Source organism: Apodemus sylvaticus, chromosome 3 (assembly GCF_947179515.1).
Source record: "Apodemus sylvaticus chromosome 3, mApoSyl1.1, whole genome shotgun sequence".
Taxonomy (NCBI): Eukaryota; Metazoa; Chordata; class Mammalia; order Rodentia; family Muridae; genus Apodemus; species Apodemus sylvaticus.
In genome coordinates, this window is record NC_067474.1 from 142,089,761 (window position 1) to 142,110,844 (window position 21,084).

The 21,084-nt window shown below is 46.9% G+C and overlaps 1 protein-coding gene across 1 annotated transcript in view; it reads left to right on the forward strand.

The window, feature by feature from the left end:
- Csmd2 (CUB and Sushi multiple domains 2) overlaps positions 1-21,084 on the forward strand; it is a 563,664-nt gene that overhangs the window by 397,676 nt on the left and 144,904 nt on the right. The window contains exons 20-23 of the mRNA XM_052177421.1: positions 824-1,039; positions 2,209-2,397; positions 7,867-8,036; positions 19,625-19,781. Of these exons, the coding sequence (XP_052033381.1) occupies positions 824-1,039; positions 2,209-2,397; positions 7,867-8,036; positions 19,625-19,781 (732 nt within the window). The remainder of the gene's footprint in view (positions 1-823; positions 1,040-2,208; positions 2,398-7,866; positions 8,037-19,624; positions 19,782-21,084) is intronic.

Below are 21,084 nucleotides of genomic sequence, written 5' to 3' on the forward strand. Positions count from 1 at the left end.
GACTGGGAGGGGCCAGCTATCTTGTTGACTCCAGCAAAGTGCCACATCTGTCCCCAGTTTCAGGTCCAGATGCTTCTCCTGAAGACACCCATCTACCCTGCTGGGTAGCTGTGAAGCCCTGAAAGACAGCTACTCCCTTGCCAGGGACAATCTTCCTTGTCTTAACTTACTGAATACAACCTTCCAAGATCCAAATCAAGGACTCTCTTCTTTCAAAGCTGTCTCATAAGCCTCTCTTCCTGCTGCATCTTTTAATCAATTGCTTAGTAATATGTGCATGCTTATGTGGGTGCATGTATGAACACTGGTACACATACCTGTGGAAGCCATAGAGGACAGTTGGGTGTTGCTCCTAGACCCATCCACCTTGCTTTTTTTTGAGACAGGATCTGTCACTTAGGAGTCAGCCTGTCTCTGTCTCCCCAGCTATGGGGTCGATAAGCACGAACAACCACACTCAGCTTGCACACATGGGTTCTGAAGATCAGACTCAGGTCCTCCCAGCAAGCATTGTACCATCTGAGCTCTCTCCCCAGCCCGGCTTCCTGCTGTAGATGGCTGCCTAGGCCCCCGTGGCAGGCTGGTCCAGTCTAGGATCCATCCCTGTGACTATAGGTGTTTGTTTGACACATTGGCCTTTCTCTCCTCCTCACCCTGGACCTCACCCACAGTACAGACTCCACAACGACACAGTGAACGCCGTGAAGCAGTGTTGTAGATTATCTGCAAACATCCCTTGCACCTGCTGACCGCAGGACCAAGGAGCTCGTCTCCAGACACCTGCCCACCCCAGCCTGCGCCTCTGCTCTCTCTCTCTCTGCAGGTGTGTTCTTTACCTTCCATACCTTCCACCTGGAGAGCGGCCATGACTACCTCCTCATCACTGAGAACGGCAGCTTCTCCCAGCCCCTGAGGCAACTAACAGGCTCGAGGCTGCCAGCGCCCATCAGTGCCGGGCTCTATGGCAACTTCACGGCTCAAGTCCGCTTCATCTCTGATTTCTCTATGTCCTATGAAGGATTCAACATCACCTTCTCAGGTAATGGGTGTCCCTGAGGAGAAGAGACCAGGGAACCCCTCTCCATCTCCCTTTCCCTTTCCCCCTTTTCCTTCCTCTCCCCCTCCCCCCTCTCTCTGTAGCTCTTCAATGACCTCAATGCTACAGGTAAAGATACTTAGTTTAGACACAAGGATAGACTTCCCAGGAGCAGTCTTGGCATGGGTCAGGAGGTTCATTCTCTGAGTTGGGGTACACTTTGAACATGGCTCACCCAGATGGCTGAACTCGTGGAATTCAGAGAGAGAATTCAGAGAGAATTCAGAGAGAGCCTTCTGGCTCCCTCTTTCTTCACGTGCTCCCCATGACTCACGCCTGTCTCACAACCCCAACAGTTACAGAAAGAAAGAGATGAGCGTTAGTGTATCTCTGTTTCCATCTCATTCAGCATCTGCATCAATGCTACTCTCAGAGTAAAATATTTTTAGCTCTGCATTTGGGAATCCTGAAAAGAAAGTTCTTTCTTGGCATTTGAGGCCTTTACTCCCATTACCAGCTGTGCCCTGCACCCTCATCCTGAGGTACCCAAGGTCTCCCGTATCAGCAGGACGGAAGTACTGATGGACTCGTCCTTAGCCCAGTGTAGTCTCCTGCTGCCCTCTCTATAGAAGTCCCCAAGCCACCAGCCTGGGCAGGCCTGGCCAGTAGGACCCTCCTCCCTACTATACAGAGCACTGAGCATCATGAACTAGTCACATCCACATTGTCAGTAAAGACATCACGCATGTCCTTGGCCCATCATTGCCACCCACCCTCCCACTGTGCTTTATCACTGGTCGCAAAGCTAGCCTTGCCCAGAACAAACTTCAAGAGAAGCGTTTGGAGTCAGGAGCCTAGTGCAGGTTGCTTAAAGCAGGGTCACAGACCCTGACTCCCTGAAAATGGCTGTGTGAAGCTAGTTAGTGCCTGGGGAGATTCCAGTGCACCTGCCAGGTTTCAGGTTCAAGTGGAACCCCAAGGTCAGGGCAGAGGGAGGACTCTCAAAAGTCCTCCATGGAGCACTTCTCCCAGATTCCGAGTCCCCGTAATGAGGCCTCTCCCCTACACCATTGCTGGGGGCTAGCACGCTGTAGTCTCTGGTCCTTTCCCCTGGTGCTGGGGCTGTCCGCAACTGTTTCTGCACCTAACTCTCCCACTGTCTTCCTCTGCAGAGTATGACCTGGAGCCCTGTGAAGAGCCTGAGGTTCCAGCCTACAGCATCCGAAAGGGCTTGCAGTTTGGTGTGGGTGACACCCTGACCTTTTCCTGCTTCCCCGGGTACCGTCTGGAGGGCACGGCCCGCATCACGTGCCTGGGGGGCAGACGGCGCCTGTGGAGCTCGCCTCTGCCAAGGTGTGTTGGTAGGTGGTCACGTGCTTTCCTTCTGCTTCCCTTATTGGGTGGGCCAAACTTAGAGGGAGGCAGAGGGCTGCACCCAACTGGGAGGCTCAGGGGGCCTGGGCTGAGGATACAGTCACACTTACCTGCAGGGGGACCTGGGACATGTAGCCTAACTACCTCTGTAAGATGCAAAGGCATTTGCTCTACGGCTAACCTGGCCTTTGCTAAGCAGGTCTGGTAGGCTCTAGGGTGCAGCTGACCTCAGTATGCTCGCCTCCAGCCATTAGCGCAGGCTTTAGCTTTCAGCTTTCAGATGCCTCTTGCAAAGCAATATGGGGAGAGGAGGGGGGTGCTAGAGGATATATATATCCTTTACTCAAAGGGACTCTCAATCGAGCTGTGTAAGGGTGTCTGCTCTTGGAAAATCCCTAGGAAGACCCTCCACCCAGGGAGGGGGAGAGGCAGGATCTGGGATCAATTATGATGCACCTAGCATGCCCCAGTCCAGCACCTAGCTCCTGGAGATGCAAAAAATGAACACAACAGAGAGAGACTCCCCACCCCCACCCCACCCCACTCAGTGGGGAGCCCACCAGGAATACGTAGATGTATATATATTGTGTAAGCAGAGAAAGCCCTGGAGAAAGGCACTGGAGGAAGACTACTTCTTGAGATCATGCACAGGAAGGACCCCTCTAGTGAAGGGCGGTTTTTTAGCAGAGATGGGGAGGAGCTGGACATGAGGAGGTATCATGGAGCAGACCACAGCCAAGAGGCTGCTTGGTGTTGGTCCAAGAGGAACAACTGGGAAGTCGGCCGAACTGGAAATAGAGGAAGACAGGAAGTGGATGGGGCACTGGGACTGGGACTGGCCTATATTGTTGCTAGAGTCCAAAAGAAGGTTGATCTGTGCTCTGGGCCCAGAGGGAGTGGAAAGTAGGGTTGACACCCTAGGAGGTGGGGACAATTGCTACCGTGGATAAAGGTTCTGTTTGCTCAGTGCCCTCAGTGCTGGACCCAATAGAACACAGGTGAATTAGTGAAGTGCTTACCATGTTCTGGTGAATTAGTGAAGCGCTCACCATGTTCTGACGAATTCTTGAAACACTCACCAGGTTCTCAGGTAGCCACGGAGCTCTTAGAAAACATAAGGAACGGATCGGAGTAGCGTGTATCCATTGAAATAGAGCCCAGCATCCCAAAGGGCTGTGGCTCAGCAGTAGAGAGTTTGCATGCAGGACGTTCCCTAGCTCAATCTGAAATGGAGAGGAAGAGAGAAAAAGAGAACGAGAGACAGAGGGTGGAGAAGAAGAGAGGGAGGGAGAAGACAGGGTGGGGAGGGAAGAAAGAAGAGGGCTAGAGCGATAACTCAGCCAGTCAAATGTTGTCTGGCAAGCGTGAAGACCAGAGTTCCATTCCCAGCCGCGCATGGTGCCCTGAGAAGGCAGAGTCAGGTGGATCCCTGGGGCTGGCGGCCACCCAGCTTAGTACCTTGTCAAGCTCAAGGTTTGTTGGATCCTATCTCAAAAACAAAGCAAGGTGGAGAATAGAACTGACATTGACCTCTGACCCCTGCACATATACACACCCTAGTGCACAAGTGCAAAAACAAGAAAGGAGGAAAGACAAAAAAGCGTGCACACCCATGAGGTCAGTCCTGCCTTGGACAATGCCATAGGGCCCAGGGCTCAGCACAGGACAACTGCTCAAACTGTGAAGCTGGACTGGGCCCTACTGAGCAGGCGCACAAATCAAGGTCAGGCCTCTGCTCTGCCAGTTACTAAGCCATTAGCACCACCAGACCCTTCTGCCTGGCTTCCTCATTGATAAAATGGAGCCAACCACATCTGACGTGTTCTGGATGAGGTGACCATCATTTCCATAAGCCACAGGGAGCCACGTAATTGTCACCTTGCCAATAACATCTTTATCATTTTTATTTACGAAGTAACGGCTTGTCATTAGTTTGTCAATAATATTTTACCAATTCAGAAGGGGAAGCATTCAGACAACAAAGCTGCTGCGACAGAACTCACCCTGGGGAAGGTCCAGTTCAGACCTGACCACCAGCAGCTGCCCTCACATCTGGAAAACCCCCTCCTTGAGGGCCTTGGAGAGAGTTTGCCTCCAGAGGGGCTTTCCAGGCTCTCAGATGCTCACCCCGCCAAAGCTCCTGCCTCGCCAGTCTCATTACACCAACTCATTCTTTAACTCATTATTCCAATTACTGTTTGTTCATGACACCACACAATATTTTCATTATTGCATTTGTCTTCTGTTCCACATGGTATTAATAACACGTGGCGGTTATAATCACCTCTAATTACAACCAGCCCTGCAGCAGAGACTCCTGCCAGAGTTATGGCAGGAGTGCCCACCCGTGGGGGTGCTTCTGCTTGCCACCTTCGCTGTAAGGTGTCATGTAGATGATTCAGCCCACTCCGCCACCAGGAACATTCCCAGCCACAAACTCTAAAACATGGTGTGACAGGGTGATCCAGCCCCTGACCTCAGGGGCTCCTGCATTTGATGTGGAAGACACAGCCTTGACCCAGGGAGGGGACCCCAGTCTACAACAAGAGATATGGCACTGTCCTTGGAAGCTCCAAAGTGATGGAGAAGACCTAACTCTTTGCCTCAGGAGCCTCAGACTGATAGATAAGTTACAGCCCCTGCCCTTACTGAGACCTCGTCTGACAGGGGCGACAGAAGTCACAGATGTCTGAATCAGCAGAGGCGCTTTCCTAGACATGCGCCTGTTTTCTTCTCTGCAACGCTGGTTTCCATTTACACCTGTGTTTGGCTTCCTGTGACATCTGCTCATCTCCCTGCCTCTTTGGAAACTCTCCCAGAAGCAAGTGTCACATCCCCTCCTCCTCTTGTACCTACTCTTGTACCTAGAACCAAGGCTTTGGCAGGGAGTCAGGACCTTGTCACTGGGCAGGGACTGGCCACCTATGAGACCAGCAGTCCTGTGTGCTTTCTTAGTGTGTGATGGGTGTATGGAAGAGATGGGAGGGTCTTGCTAGGCCAGAGATTTGGACAGAAAGCTACAATGCAGGAAGCCAGGGCTGGGAAGGCAGTCTAAAGTTCTGACGGAAGCCATGTTTGAGGAAGATGGCTGTCATGAGCTGGGCAAGGAATAAGGGACTTGAGGAACAGTTAGGGCATTGTGAGCCTGTATAGCTAGGACTTCCACATAAGAACCCTAACAGTTGCCGGGCGGTGGTGGCGCACGCCTGTAATCCCAGCACTCTGGGAGGCAGAGGCAAGCAGATTTCTGAGTTGGAGGCCAGCCTGGTCTACAGAGTGAGTTCCAGGACAGCCAGGGCTACACTGAGAAACCCTGTCTCAAAAAAAAAAAAAAAAAAAAAAATGAACCCTAACAGTCCCAAAGCAGATAGGCTGCCCAGTGGAGGCAGATATGCTGGAATCAGAAGGAAGAACTACACTGAGTGAAGATCTACCACGCAGACTACTCTCTCTCTGCTTGCCTGTTTCATACATCAAACCTTACACATTTCATTACACATCCTCCTAGTCTCAGGAGGATACTCTTACGGTCCAGATAAAGAGCCCAGGGAGCTGCTATTACTTCTCTGCCTCCAAAGCCTGTCCACCCCACGACTGCCTAGATAGAGGGAGAAGAGTGTGAAGCCCAGAGGTGGTGGGCGCTGCTTCAGAGAGGTGGTGTTAACCTGTGCACAGCCTTCACACAGGTCCCCCAAGCCTCATCTGAGGGCACCCAGGAATTAAGCAGTCTAGGAACATGCTTTCAGAGACTGTCAGCAGCTGCTATCCCAGCGTGTCCGCCCACCTCGTCCCTTCAGTTTTATATCCCAGTGTGGCACGTTTATCCGACATTTGCTCCTTGTGCTCACTGGCAGTTTCAAGCCCTCGAGGGACCCTGTCTCTTTTTAGATAAACAAACAAGGTCCTAGGCAAAGTCGTGGGAAACTAAAGCGGAGAATAGAAGAGGGGCCAGGGAACAGGGCCTGTTGACAATTAGAAACTTAGTGGTGCTTAGTGGTGACTATGTCTGCCTCCAAAGAACTAAGAGTAGCTTTGGGGACAAGCATATGACAAGGGCAGTGGAGACTCAGTTCTGAAGGCTTCTATGTGCCCTGTGGGTGTCATCTAGCACACTCCCAGCTTAGTGTAACTAGAGCTGGCTAGTGGCCTCTTAGTGGACTTGAAGGTCCTTTCAGCCAAGAGTAAGGGCTCAGAGAAGCAGGAGAAAGCGGGCGTGCCACCAATCACCGCAGAGACATGCTCCAAACCTCCCATCTGTCCAGACAAGTAATGAGCCTGCCATCTGGACTCCTGCTTCCACCCTTCTGGAACCTCACTATTTTTAGCCCCGCACCTCTTCTGGGATCGGAGCATGGCCACATTCCTCCGTTTATTCAACAAATAGTTATTTTACAGATGTGGGCCTCCTCGGAAAGGTACCGCTTCTTCAAGCATGGCCCTGGTCCTCACATAGCTCAGAGTTTGGATAGGAGATGAATGCAAATGACAGGCAAGCAGAGGACAATGTGGCAGGTGCCTTGACACAGGGAGTTACAGAAGGAGCCTCGCAATCGGTAATCCTAGAGAGCCCACTGAAGTGCCGGCCCCCCAGCTATGCCCTGCCACCAAGCCTGAGTTAGCCCAGCACTGCCCACGTGTAGAAGAGGTGGAACTGTGGCAGTCCCCTAAGGAATCATAAGATAGGGGAGGGGATGGAAATACTAACGAAGCAAGGAGAATATGGCATCTGCTATAAACACAGGCCTGAGCATGTGGGAAAGACAGCAGGAGAGGAAACAGGGTTTCCAGAGGCAAGATGCTCTTCTTGATTGGCCCAAGGTGCAGAGGTTTGATAGGCCTGTGCAAAAGCTTTCTCCGAGCCTCAGGCTCCCTAACACAGGCCCAAGGAAGTGGCATTCCCAGCCCTCCCTCTTGCTGGATTGACACTAGGTGCAAGCAGCTAAGTACAGGTTCTTACGTCTAAACTAGGGAAGAAGGCTTGTGTTTGCCTCAATGGTCCAGCATTTGTGGCTCTCGGCTGAGACCCTGGTAAAGTGGTTGGGGTGTTTCGCCTGTAAGGGTTAGTGATTATTATTCAATCTCATTAATTCCTAGTTCCTGTCTTTGAATATTAAAAGTTCTCCTCTCTCTAGGTTTGGTTGTCTCCTTCTCTAGCATCCTTCCGTTGCTATGATACCAACAGATGTAAGGAACCAGTGCTTTATAAGCTAACACAGTGAAAGAAGAGGGCATCCAGTGATGTGTTTTCTATTTCTACAGAGAAGGGACAAGCAAAGGAAGAAAGATGAAGAAAGTAGGCGGGACTGTAGGCAGGCTAGTGCTAGTAAGCGTTTGGCAGCCTATCCTGGAGAGTTGGGCAGGCAGAGAGCCTTGGCATCCCTGGGAGGTTATGCAGAGCTGCGAGTGGCTTTCTGTGTGAGTGGGTTAATCTGTGGATATTATAATTGTCATTCCAGCGGAGTGTGGGAACTCGGTCACGGGCACTCAGGGCACTTTGCTGTCCCCCAACTTTCCTGTGAACTACAATAACAATCACGAATGTATCTACTCCATCCAGACCCAGCCGGGGAAGGGGATTCAGCTTAAAGCCAAGGCATTTGAACTGGCTGAAGGAGACCTCCTCAAGGTAATGGCAATTGATTTCCTACAGTGTGTAGGTAACCATGTGCAAAAGGTGATTACTTCCCCATCTGTCCCTGTGTGGATGGCCCAAACTCCCCGCTTCCTCCTGAGTCCTGATGGGTATTCTCACCTGGGAGAAAGTGAAGACTAAAAGGGAGGGCTGTGTGGCGTTAGCACCTGCTTAGGAACTGCCTGCCCTCACAGATGTATGAGTGGACTGATGAGATGCTGGGGAGATGGCTCAGTCATCAAAGTGTCCACTGTATAAACATAAGGAGTTCAAATACCCACACCAATGGGAAAGCCCACCATTGAGGGGCACAACAGTAGTCTGGCAAGCCAGCCTAGCCAAACAGTGTGTTCCAGGTTCCGGGAGAGACCTTGTTCTAAACAATACGGGGAAAAGTTACAATGGAAGACATCTGCCACTGACCCCACCCCACACACTCGACACATAAGCACATACCCACATGCACAGACACACAAAACATCTACTTACAATACACTATGCCACAGACACATGTACACACATGAAAGTATATTTACACACATACTATACATATGCACACACTTTTTCAAAATAGGTGATGAAGTCAGTTGAAGCAGTCAATAAACCAGTTTTTTGTGGACCATGATCTTAAATCTGAACAATTAAGAGCTCACAGAACATGTGTGTGTGCAAATGGTATGCATACATACATGTACATACATGTTATACATATGTAGTGTATTATAAGAACACATGCATATGTTGTATACAATATATGAATATATATATACATATATATTGTGTAGTATCTATGTAAGTACATATATGTGCATGTTATATGTAGTGTCTATGTACTGTTTATATAGATGTTATGTGCCTCAGTACATATTTTGTGGATAGTGTTATGTGTGAGCACTGTGTGTATATTATGTATGTACATGTTTGGGGTGTGAGTGTATATATGTGTGTAGATGTGTGTATGGTACATACATGTGTATGCATGTTTGATTGCGTACATTCTTATGTTCATTTTCACATGTCTATGAATGTGTGTCTGGCCTGGTACATCTGTTTCATTTGCATCTGCACCACACATCAGCATTCTTTGTGCACATGTGCTTACATATGCTTTGAGCATGCAGTAGCATCACTGTAACAATGGCCTCTGTGTGTCAATAGGCTGGAGGAAGCAAGCTCATTAGGGAAAGAAGTGGCAAGGCTCAGATGATAGAGGGAGTTATTAAGAGCCTGAAAGACATCTGTCTTGGATTTCTTTGTGTGTGCTTAAGTGGCTGTCGCTGATAATGTGTAGGGTATTCGTGTGTGGGTAATAAACAGTCGAACTTGGAGAATGTACTAAAGAACTGCAGTAATAAAATGGATTATATGGAAAGCATTGCCCAGATTTAGTCAGTTTCATCTTAAGCCAAGGAACTTTACTAGCTTATCCTAATATGATTTCATTCTCACCAGCCGGAGAAATACCACCATGAGGAACATTCAGAACAGCCAAAGACCATTACTCTGGGAAGTAGAAGGAGGAGCCACTAAATGACTGTCATGTTTATGGACAGTCAGTACATTGACCCATCCCTGGAGCCTGTTCTCTCTTTCCCTCCCTCCCTCTGTCTATCCTTCTCTCACTCGCTCTCTCCCTCCTCCCCCTCCCCCCTCTCTCCCTCCCTCCCTCTCTCTCTCTCTCTCTCTCTCTCTCTCTCTCTCTCTCTCTCTCTCTCTCTCTCACACACACACACACATACTTGCTCACCCACTGTGTAGGTGGTAGTATTTCTCATGATTCCCTCACTCCTAATGAAATAACTGAAGCACATATAAAATAACCCAGTGGACATTGAGGCATGTTGGTGGCTTTTGATTCTCAATACAACACACACACACACACACACACACACACTTCCCTGAAATTACTGAACCTTCTAGAGCAGCAGTTCTCTACCTGGGAGTCATGTCTCAGATATCCTGCATATCAGATAATTTACAATTTATAGCAATAGCAAAAGTATAGTTATGAAATAGCAACAGAAATAATTTTATGGTCTGGGGTCAGCACAACATAAGGAACTGTATTAAAGGGCCAAAGCATTGAGCAAAACACTTCTCTACAGCAAGCTTCTGCATGGGAAGGCAAGAAGATTGGGATGACATTGTCCCTTTCCTGTCCTAGCTCTTCCACCCACCTCCCAGGACTCTTTAACCTCTTAGAAAAAATCTCAGGACATCAATATATAACAAAACTGTTAGGATTCAAAGAAACTGGCAGTCATAGCTTCCCAAGTTGGTCTCAGAGCTTCTTTGCAATCACAATCAGTGGGAGTGCCATACCTGCCATCTGGTCGACCTCAACATAGCTATGCAAGGAGCCTAGAGCATGAGGGTTGCCCCCAACAACCTCTGCCCCTTGCCTTGGTGCAACTGTCTCACCCTCCACACTGCTCATATGTTCCTTACCTATGTCTCCAACATTGACTGGTGCATCCCTGAAAAGACATGGGAATCTGTCACCTTCTCCACACTTTATGTGTCTCTCTCCCAAGATAATACCAATGTATTTCATGCACTTGACTGATCTCCCAAACATGAGGAATTATATTTCTGGCCTGGCATGTTCTCCTGTTTTTATAACTCCTGACCTGGTCATTACCCTAAAGGCTAAAATTTCCCTTATATTTGGATTAGACCATCACCCAATCTGTTTTGTTTTGTTTTGTTTTCTGTTGCCACCTCACTCTTTTGATGTGGTCCCTGAAGTTGATATCTTGCCACCCTGATATGGAAAAGATAGGAAGGACCTTAAAGTAAGGTAGTGGAGAAAGACAACTCTCAGCTCAGGATGACAAAGCAAACACACATGTATAATTACAGACTACACAGGTTCCCAGTAGACAAGCTAAAAGCAAGTGAAGGGAGGTGGTCTCAGCCCTGAAAATCAGACGAGGGTGCCTTTCATATACAACTTAAAGAATTTTCTAATAGATTAAAGATAAAGGCTTATCTGGTTCTCAGTTCTCTAGGCTGGAAGCCCAGAAGCCTGGTACTGCATCTGAAGAGGGTTTCCTTGCTTCACTGTGACATGACAAAGGGCATCCCCTGGTGACTTCCAGCTTGTGAACTAAGTATCATGGATCCCAAGGGAGGGCTGGGGAGATGGTGCAGTGGTTCAAGTGCTCCCATACAAGCACAAGGACTCAAATTTGACCCCCATTACTCATGAAAAACAACAGGCATGGGGGCACGGGCTTGCTAAACCAGCACAGGTGAAGTGGAGACAAGGGGATCCTGGGGCTCTCTGGCCAGCCATTTTAGCCTGATGTGTGCCACCATCAGTGAGCTCCATGGCCCAAAGAGAAATACCAGAAAGCAAGGCACGTGGCTCCTAAGGAACGATACTCAAGGTTGACCTCTGGCCTATACACACCCACATGCACCCGCACCCTTACACTTCCACCCACACCTGCATATACACACATTTAAAAAAAAAACCTAAAGGAACATCAATGCACAGAGGAGGGTAAAGCCATTTTGAGGGACAAGATCTCAGTCTTCCTCAATCTTCAGCATGAGTACTAAGTTTGAGAAACAACGGAACCCTGATTCTATCCTTGTATGACATCTTGCCTCTCTTTGACTTCTACTGACACTCTAAGGAAAGATGATCAAGAGTTTTCAGGCTCAGTAGAGAAAGGGATGCCAACATCCCCAACACTCCACCACTGGAAATGCTCCTGTGTGCTGGGGCATCTTTGACTCAGCTCCTGGACTCCCCCTTAAAATCTAGGGGGGGGGGGCGTGTTATATTCTCCCATTTCCAATCTCCCTCTGCAATGATGTGCCAACAAGGAAATTAACCAAATATGTGTGACTATTCAGCAGATGAGAAGGGGACCTGTCTGAGGGATCAGAGCTAATTGCCCCTCAGTTTGCCACAAAGAACAGAAACATACTTTAAAAGCTCCTAATTGGTATTCTTCGCAGGAGTTGAGAGAATATTGTATTTATGGCACAAAATAGGCAATAATGAAAACAGAGCTTTCTCAGATGAGGAAAGATTGCATGGAGATGAAAAACATGATCATCCAATTAAAACACCGAACAGAGACAATGAAGGGGGGTGGTAACACCGAAAAATGAAATCAGCTCATTATAGGAGGCTTTCGAAGACATCGCCACATCTCAAACAGAAATGAAGAAGAGGATTCTTTTGTATTAATGAAATGTTCAATCAATCCACAATAAAATGTGACATGTCAAATTTCATGACTACTAGAAATTATATATACATGTACATATACATATGCATACATATTACACTGAAGGGATTTCTGTGAAAAATTTTAATATACCTCTGTGAGTCTCTGATATATCATCCACTTGTGAAATAAATGAGGGCCTAGTGACTTGAATAACATGACACAATAAACTCAAAGAGAGATGAAGAAAGAGAGATGCCTGTTTGCCTATTTCCTCACTTGGTTTGAGGCATCTCCAGGTGCCCCCAAACTCTACATTCTCTTGCCTCAGCTTCTCATATGCTGGGATAGCAGATGATATACACCCAGTCCAGAAAAAGATGGTTTCTAAAAAGAGCTGGGCATGGTGGTTCAAGTTCCTGGGAACCAAGCAGGAAGAATGCCATGAGTTCAAGGACAGCCTCAGCTACTCAGTGACCTACAGGCCAATATGAGCTACCTGATTGAGATCCCATCTCAATCAATCAACCAATCAATCCAATCAATCAATAAAATAAGGAAATTACTAGGAAAGAAAACCTACTAGCAGTAGCATTGTCAGCAAAATCAACTCTTCTTTTTAAAGTGACTAATAAAATAAACCTTGCAGGACTGATCACAAAGGAAAGTGATGGATATGTAATAGGAGAGGGAAGGGGATATAAATATAGATGTGGTCTGGATTATGGTAATAAAGAAATTGAAACAGCTGGGAGCCAAGAAATCAGAAAGCAAAAGCAATGGAAACAGGTGTTTGGTAGATTAGCAAATGCTAATGTATGGGGCTGAGGGCAGCTCAGCCCCCCAAGAGTCTCTGCTGATCTTCCACAGGACCCAAGCTGAGCTCCAAGCACACTTGACTTACAGTTCATAACTGCTATACCTTCAGCTCCAAGAGATCCAGCACCCCCTTCTGGCCTCCACTGGCACTGCACTCATGCACATACCCACGCTAAGATACACATGACCATTGTAATTAGAATATATTTAAAAGCACTAATATTGGAAAGTGAGAACTGTTGGGTGATGGTGGGGGTGTATGCCTTTGATCTCAGAACTTGAGAGACAGGCAGGCGGATGTCTGTGAGTTCGAGCCCAGGCTGGTCTACAAAGGTAGTTTGGGCCAGCCAGGGCTGCAAAGAGAAAAAAAAAAAATTACTGCTACTACAATGAAGAAGGAGAAGGAAGGAAGGAAGGAAGGAAGGAAGGAAGGAAGGAAGGAAGGAAGGAAGGAAGGAAGGAAGGAAGGAAGGAAGGAAGGAAGGAAGGAAGGAAAGAAGGAAAGAAGGAAAGAAGGAAAGAAGGAAGGAGAGAGAGAGAGAGAGAGAGAGAGAGAGAGAGAGAGAGAGAGAGAGAGAGAGAGAGGTGCACCTCTGGATATAAATGGGGTAAGTGAAAGCAGAGGCACTAAAGAGAGGAAGGGTCGTTCCCAGAGGCCAGAGGGGAGGCAGTAAGGAGGCAGGCAATGGTCACATGGAGCACAGCCCTACCTGGGGAGAGGACTAGGGCTTTGCTTTGGGGAATCTATCGCACAAAGGGATGGGTAGAATCCATGATACATATTGCATATTTCACAATCTCATGATAAGGGGTGATCAGCAGGGCTGGAGAGATCAGCAAAGTGCCCACTACACAATCATGGTGACCTGAGTTCAGATCCCCAGAGCCTATGTGAAAGCCAGGCTCCATCACACTGGTGCAAGCGTGTCTGCCGTGCTGTGCTGAAACAGGGAGACCCTGGCGCCAGCTAGCCAGCCTGCCTACCTGGCGCCAGGGTCTCAGTCTGAAAGAAGAAAGGTAGGGAGGAAAGAAAAGAAAAGAAGACCAAAAGAAGGAAGAAAAGAAACAGAGAGAAAGGAAAGACAGTAGAAGGCAGAGCAGGGTGTGGCAGCACACACTTAATCCCAGCACCCAGGAGGTGAGTTCAAGACCAACCTGGTCTACATAGTAAGACCATGTCTCAAAGGAAAGAAAAGAGAAAAATGGAGAAGGCTTTAAAAAGATAACATACAGAGAGAGACAGAGAGAGAGAGACAGAGATAGAATTCTCAAATTCTAAATTTGAGACAGAGACAGACAGACAGACAGACAGACACAGAAAGAGAGCAGTAGTTCAGGTGATGGATATGCTGATTACCTTCATTTATTTTTTTTTTTACCTTTTATTTATAAATCACAGTATCACTTCATATTCCACACGGATATAGCTTGTCAGTTTACAGTGTAAAAGCTAAAAATTAAAGAACAAAAACAGAAGCATGGCCCTATTAGGCCAGTCTTATTTATTATCATTGATCTGAAAACCCCTAGACAAAATCAGATTGAATGCAGCCAGCCTATCAATACAGAGATACAAATCGGGCAGGACGCCAGACTGTGAAGAGGCATCAACCTGACAGAACATATCTCAATGTTGTTGTTTAGGCCTCCTGCCTGAGATCGCCATTGTCTAGGTCTAACCTCTGGAAACACTGAGACTTTCTTGTGCTTTTGTTTAATATCCTAGGAATAGGTTTGAAAAGGGGCAGGGGAGGAAGGAGATGGGGGAGGGGGGATCCTGTTAATATATCCCCAAACATCCTTAGATGAAAGTCTGTCCCCAGTCTGGATTCTTAAAATATTCTAAAAACACAAACTGGGACTTGAACCTTGTCAGTAGGACAGCAGAAACCCTGTGGTAAGCGTTGGGTTTAATGGGCAGTTTTCCTGTAGGTTTTCTGGCAGCTGAGAGGCAAGACCAGCGGCCGTGACACTGCACGATCCTTAGCATCGTGCTTCTGGGCCAAGCCATTACAGTTAGACCCAGACACAACAAAGGGAGCTACAAAAATTAGAAAGGAGAGTAGAAAATTGTCTCGTTTATTTAGAAGACACAAATGATTCAACTAATAAGCTATCAGAACCAATAAGACAATTTCAACAAAGCAGCTGGTGTTTCTGTAACCAATTAAAACATGTAATCAGGAAAATAAAATTCTCATTTGTTACTGAGGCAAAAACTGGAAACCATCTAGAGATCTGTCCCGCAACACGTGGATAATCTTTACAAGAAAAGTATAAAACTTGATTTAAAAATAAAAAAGGACAGAACTGTAATAAATTGGGGAAAATGCCGTGAACAGAGCATATGAACTAGAAGTCACAGGAGGGAGGCAGAATCGTTGGTGAACCTACCGTCAGCCCTGCATAGTCTGGGTAGTGAACTGGAAAAATTAAATGAAAACGCGATGCTGTTCCACATCCATCAAACTGGAAAAGAGCCTGGTACCCGAGAACACTGAGTGTGGGCATGGACACGAGGCCAGGGAAACGCTGGGCGGAGCTAGTGTGAGGTTAGGCCGCCTCCCTCTTCAGAGAACACTCTGGTGAGATCTGTCCTGATGGAAGGTGGGGCTGTCCTGAAGCCAACTTCCTTGTCCTGGAGAAACTGAAGCCCACATCTGCAAGCAGGCATGCAGGCTTGTCCACAGAAATACTACTCACATGTGCTAGCCTGTGTGGGAAGTTCTGCATGTAGGGAGGTGAGCCAGATGCACGTAGACTGTCTTGGGTTCCTCAGGAAGATGTTCCCATTTCCCCTATATACTGATACTGGCCCATCAAATGGTAGCCTGTCAGAACTGCACATACGCGCACGCGCGCGCACACACACACACATACACATTTTAAAGACCTAGTTGTTGAATCTCCTAGCCTGTTTTATTTATATATATATATATTTTTTTTCACATATATATCATATTTTTTAGGATGTACTTCCCATTAACAGAGGAAAATATAAAGCCACCCATGAAGAAATAGAAAACCATTCTATGATGCATTGACAACTTGGTGAGATGGAGCCAGGCATCAGAAGAATAAATATTACATTGGAGCTTCATTTTTTCAAATCAGCCCATTTCATACAACACAGTACAAATGACACAGGGCTTTTCTTTGAAGTGGTGTTATTTTCTTTTTTTAACTTGGAAAACTTTTCAGCATATCTAGGAGAATACATATGAGAGCGTGCCTTTCTAAAGGAGACAACTGAGAATTTCTACCTAATACTTAACAGCATGATAAGGCTACAGTGCCTGAGACAGTACAGACAGGGCACAGAAAGGCAGAAAATGCAACAGAGGAGAAAATTCACAAACAAATCCCATCTCATGGAATCATACTGGAATTATATGTGCCACAGAGATAGGTTTTTAACTGGTGATGGGTGGGATATTTTGCAAACAGGGTTTTGAAGCCTGGAGGGCAGCGAAGATGGATCTCTGTGAGCTTAAGACCAGCCTGCTGTACGTAACAAGTTCTAGGCTAGCCAAAACTACATTCTGAGACTGTCTTAAAAACAAAATCAACCTACCCAGGGGGTTGTTGAATAACTAATGGACCAAGGAGAATGGTAGAATCTTGCACGATGTGTAAAATAAATTCTGAATGGATTTAGGGCAAAAATATTGTAGGAGAACACTGGCTTTCTTATTGGTGGTGTTTGTGAGAGTCCCTTACCTGCTTCAGCGAGTACTCTGAAAGCTGCTAAGTAAGTAATCATGTGGTAGATGGTGCTAATTTTGTGCTGGAAATCCCTACAGCTATTTAAAAGCTGCTGTGGGAAACTATTTAAAGACTTGAAAATGATATGCACTGTATTAAGCTGAAGAGCTGATTGCTGTGTGCATTTATAGGTCAATCTCGTTTGTGTGCATGGACATATTCGTATGTATGCTCATGTGTATGGGAACCAGAGGCCACTGCCAGGTGCCTTTCTCGATCCATTCCTCTCTCATTAATCCTGGAGCTTACCCATCTAGACTGGTTAGCCAGGGACACCAGGGGACCCTGTGTGTCCCTAGAGCTGGGGTTCGAGGCATATGCCACCACCAGCACATTACTAAGTTGGTGTAGGCAGAGCACAGGAATGACATACTAAAGCAACTGAAGAGAAAGTTCACAAGCGAATCTGAGTTTGTGGGCTAATGCAAAGTTACATGTGCAGGAGAGGTGGCCTTCAAGCTGTCGGTGAGAGGATTCTTTACAAGCAAGGTTTTGAAGCCTGGTGCAGTAGCTCACATCTGAATCCTGGCTCTCAGGGCTAAAGCCTGGCTTTTTAGCACTTTGCCTACAGAGCCATCTTCTTAGATCCTCTTTTTATATGAGCGTGTGCATGTGTGTGCGCGCGCGCGCACGCACACACACACACACACACACACTGCATAGAACACACAAGCCTGGAATGATCTCCACAGGAACACAACAGCTTCAAAAGCTGTTTTCTTTCCTTCGTGCTTTTTCCATTTTATCCATTTTTCTGTATTGAATATTTTATCGTTAATGATACAAACAACCCTTTGGTCCTTAGTGGGTTAGAACAAATTATGTTTTGAGATTAAGGAGGGAAAAAATCCCATACCCGTTATACTTATTAATTAACAATAATTTCTTAATACCACCATACATCCAGGGAATGTTGAGATCTCCAAATTATCTCGTAAATGTCATCGTATATTTTTGGATTTACAGTTTATTTGTACCAGGCTCCACATAAAATCCGCATACTGGATTTGCTGTTGTCTGATGTGTGTTAACCTGTAGCTTTTCCTGTCTCTCTTCCCTTTTCTCCTCTACTTTCTTTGTTAGGGGATGCATCTGCTAGTTCTGTAGCATTTTCTGCATCCCGATTCTGATTTCCACCTACCCTGTGTTGTTTTTGTTTTTGTTTTTGTTTTTGTTTTTGTTTTTGTTTTAGCTGAGCATCTGAGTATCTAGCCTCGGTTTTCCCTATTAGGTAGAAATTGGATACAAATTGACTGAGTTTGTTATACCCGGGTACAACAGCCCTACACTCAGTGCTCTGTTCTCCGCTAAGAGGCACTGGGTATCTGGTTTTTTTTTTTTTTTAACATGATGCATTGATTTCAACAGATGCTTTTCATGGGTTAAAAAAACATGTTTTTATGGCACTGAAGATAGCTCAGAGGGTAAAGAGTTTGCTGTGCAAGCATGACGATCTGAGTTTGAATCCTTTGATCCTGTACAAAAGCTGGATATGGTAGTGTGCATCTATAATCCTGCAAGATGGGAAGTGGAGACAGGAGAATTCTGGAAGCTCCCGGGCCATCTAGTTTGGTGTATGCAGTAACAAACAAAAGTGAGCCTGAGCAAGCAAGAAATCCTGCCCCTAAGAAGGTAAAAGGTGAGACTTACACCGAGTGGTCTCTGGCCTCTAACCCACACTGTGAGGCACACCCCCCCACACACACACACTTTTTAAATGATATTTTTATAACAGTTTGGACACAGCGGTGGTCTCAGTTGTTTGAAGTGGTGTCATCTCAGAATGGAAGCCCGGGATTCTTGTCGGGAAAGAGATTGGGTTCTACGAGCCTCTGCAAAATTCCTCACCGTACAGCACTGTTGTTAGCAGGAAGGATGGCTTGGCTTCTGAGATGGAAGGGTGGAAATATTGCTCCAATTTGCTGGCAGCTGGCACCACATTGTGTGCCGTGCACAAACATTCATCTCCCACCCATAGATCCTATCTTTGATATTTACCAAAGCGCCAGGGGTCTCTCACTCAATCACAACTTCTGTTGTTATTTGTACAACTATCTAGAAAAGAGCAGCCACCTCGAGACCTGGGGAGCCAGTTCATTATTCTGATGATTGCTGCCTTTGCTGGTACTCAGAAGTTCAGGGGACAGATGGGAATGAGGGAAGCCAGATGCCAGCACTATTCCCCTATTGGCAAACCCAGCAGGCCCTGGATGAATCTCTCATTATGCCAGGAAGGGGCAGAGGCTGGCCCTGGGGAAAGGCTGGTCACCATAACATGGCGGTCATTTTTTTTTTTTTGTCACATCCTGCTTGCACCCTAGTGATCATGCCCAGTAGAATGGTAAAGGCAGACCACTGCCACAGGCAATCAGGAAATGTCTGTGTCATCTACTGGAAGGACAAGAGTTTACATTGAGTGATGCACACATGCCGTGTGCTTTCAGCCTCACTGTCTACAGAAACAGATGGCTTGGGGGGAATCAAACAGTCCCAGCCTGGCCTCCCAAGGCTGCTGACAAGTGGGCCAGTAGCATCTGAGCAATAGGGAAACAAGCGGATTGCCACAGCACGGTTAGAGTAGCAACTCAATCCCAGAGGCTAGAGACACTCTGGGCACAGCGATAACAGAAAGAAGAGGCAAGTAACTCAGGGGCTGGCTTCACTTGGCTACCTTTCCAGCGTCTGATGGCTACCTGTCACTCTAGCAGCTGTTAAAGTTGCTACCCACTGGAAACATGGCCTGAAGGGTGAGAAGGCTTTGTTTGAAATAAGCAACTCTAGTGTCATTGGATTGGGGTCTCTGCTCTCCAGGTCTATGACGGCACTAACAACTCCGCCCGTTTGCTGGGGGTCTTCAGCCGCTCTGAGATGTTGGGGGTGACTTTGAACAGCACATCCAGCAGCCTGTGGCTTGACTTCATCACAGATGCAGAAAACACCAGCAAAGGTTTTGAACTTCAATTCTCTAGTAAGTCTTTCTTGGGTCTGAATGGACTATGAAGTCAGACGTTTCCATTTTATTCAAACAAACTTGTTTGCCCAATAGAAATAAAGAATGCATGCTTGTGTGTGTCGGGCAATTGCTAACAAGTGGAGAGAGAGAATGTGGTATGTCCATTCAATAGAGTACGATTTGGCAACCAAAAGGAAGAAGGGATTCATGCTTTAACATCATATATGAAGCTGTAAAACAGTGGTTCTCAACCTCTAATCCTTGGCCCCTCTAGGGGTGGAGTGACCCTTTTGCAGGGGGGTCACATATCAGTTATCCTGCATATCAGATATTTACATTTGATCTATAACAGTAGCAAAATTACAGTCGTGAAGTAGTAATGGAAATAATTTTAAGGTCAGGGTCACCACAACATGATTAGCTGTCCTGATGGGTTGCAGCATTTCCCAATCAGAGTGAAAAACACTGATTTAAACATGACCCTCGGCAGAAGAAACCAGATGAGGCCACACATTTTAAGAACATCACAGAGCAAATCAAGGGAGCTGGAAGGGACGATGGCTGTGGGAGTGAGGAGAAAATGCACATAAAATTTCTTGAGATGACAAAAAAAAATTGCTCTACAGCTGTGGCAATAACCTCCCCATCACGTGAGGGTGAGAGACAGTGGGCTGTTCACTACTTGAGATTGGCAACTTGTGTTATGGTGACTCTGGTAGTCCAGCGAGCAGGCCACCTTGCGATTTCCCTCACCTGGGTGCTGAGATGTCTCATGCAGGGATCTTTCCCCTGTTTCTGAAGTGGCTCCGTGCAACAGGATTAAATAGAGTCACATTTGAATTCCATTTCTATTAACTGAAAACGGTGTGAATCTCAGACAGTTTAGCTAACCTTCCCAAGTCAAGGCTCTCAATTGCAGAGTGCCCATAATTACACCCACCTGCAAGACCCCTATGAATAACAAATGAGAGGCAAGGCCTGTGGAGTCCCACAGAGTGGAGTGGGAGCTCCGGGGAGCCTCTCCTCCTACTGCCCTCTCAACACAGCTGCTTGGGTGGTGATGTTCCCTGTGCTACTGGGTCTCCTCGCAGCATCCCAGTGAGAAGAATGGAAGCCACTGATCCAACTCACTGGATGCTACACGGTCAAGCAAAGAAATAGAAAATCCAGCCCCAAGTCTGCACACTATTAAAATCTGCATTTTATTTGCATAAAACAGCAGAGAAATACTCCCTCCACAGAGAAATAGACGTGGGTCAGGAGCTTGAGGCTGGCACACCGCAGTGGTGGCCAGGAACACCTCCAGACAGAAACTGGA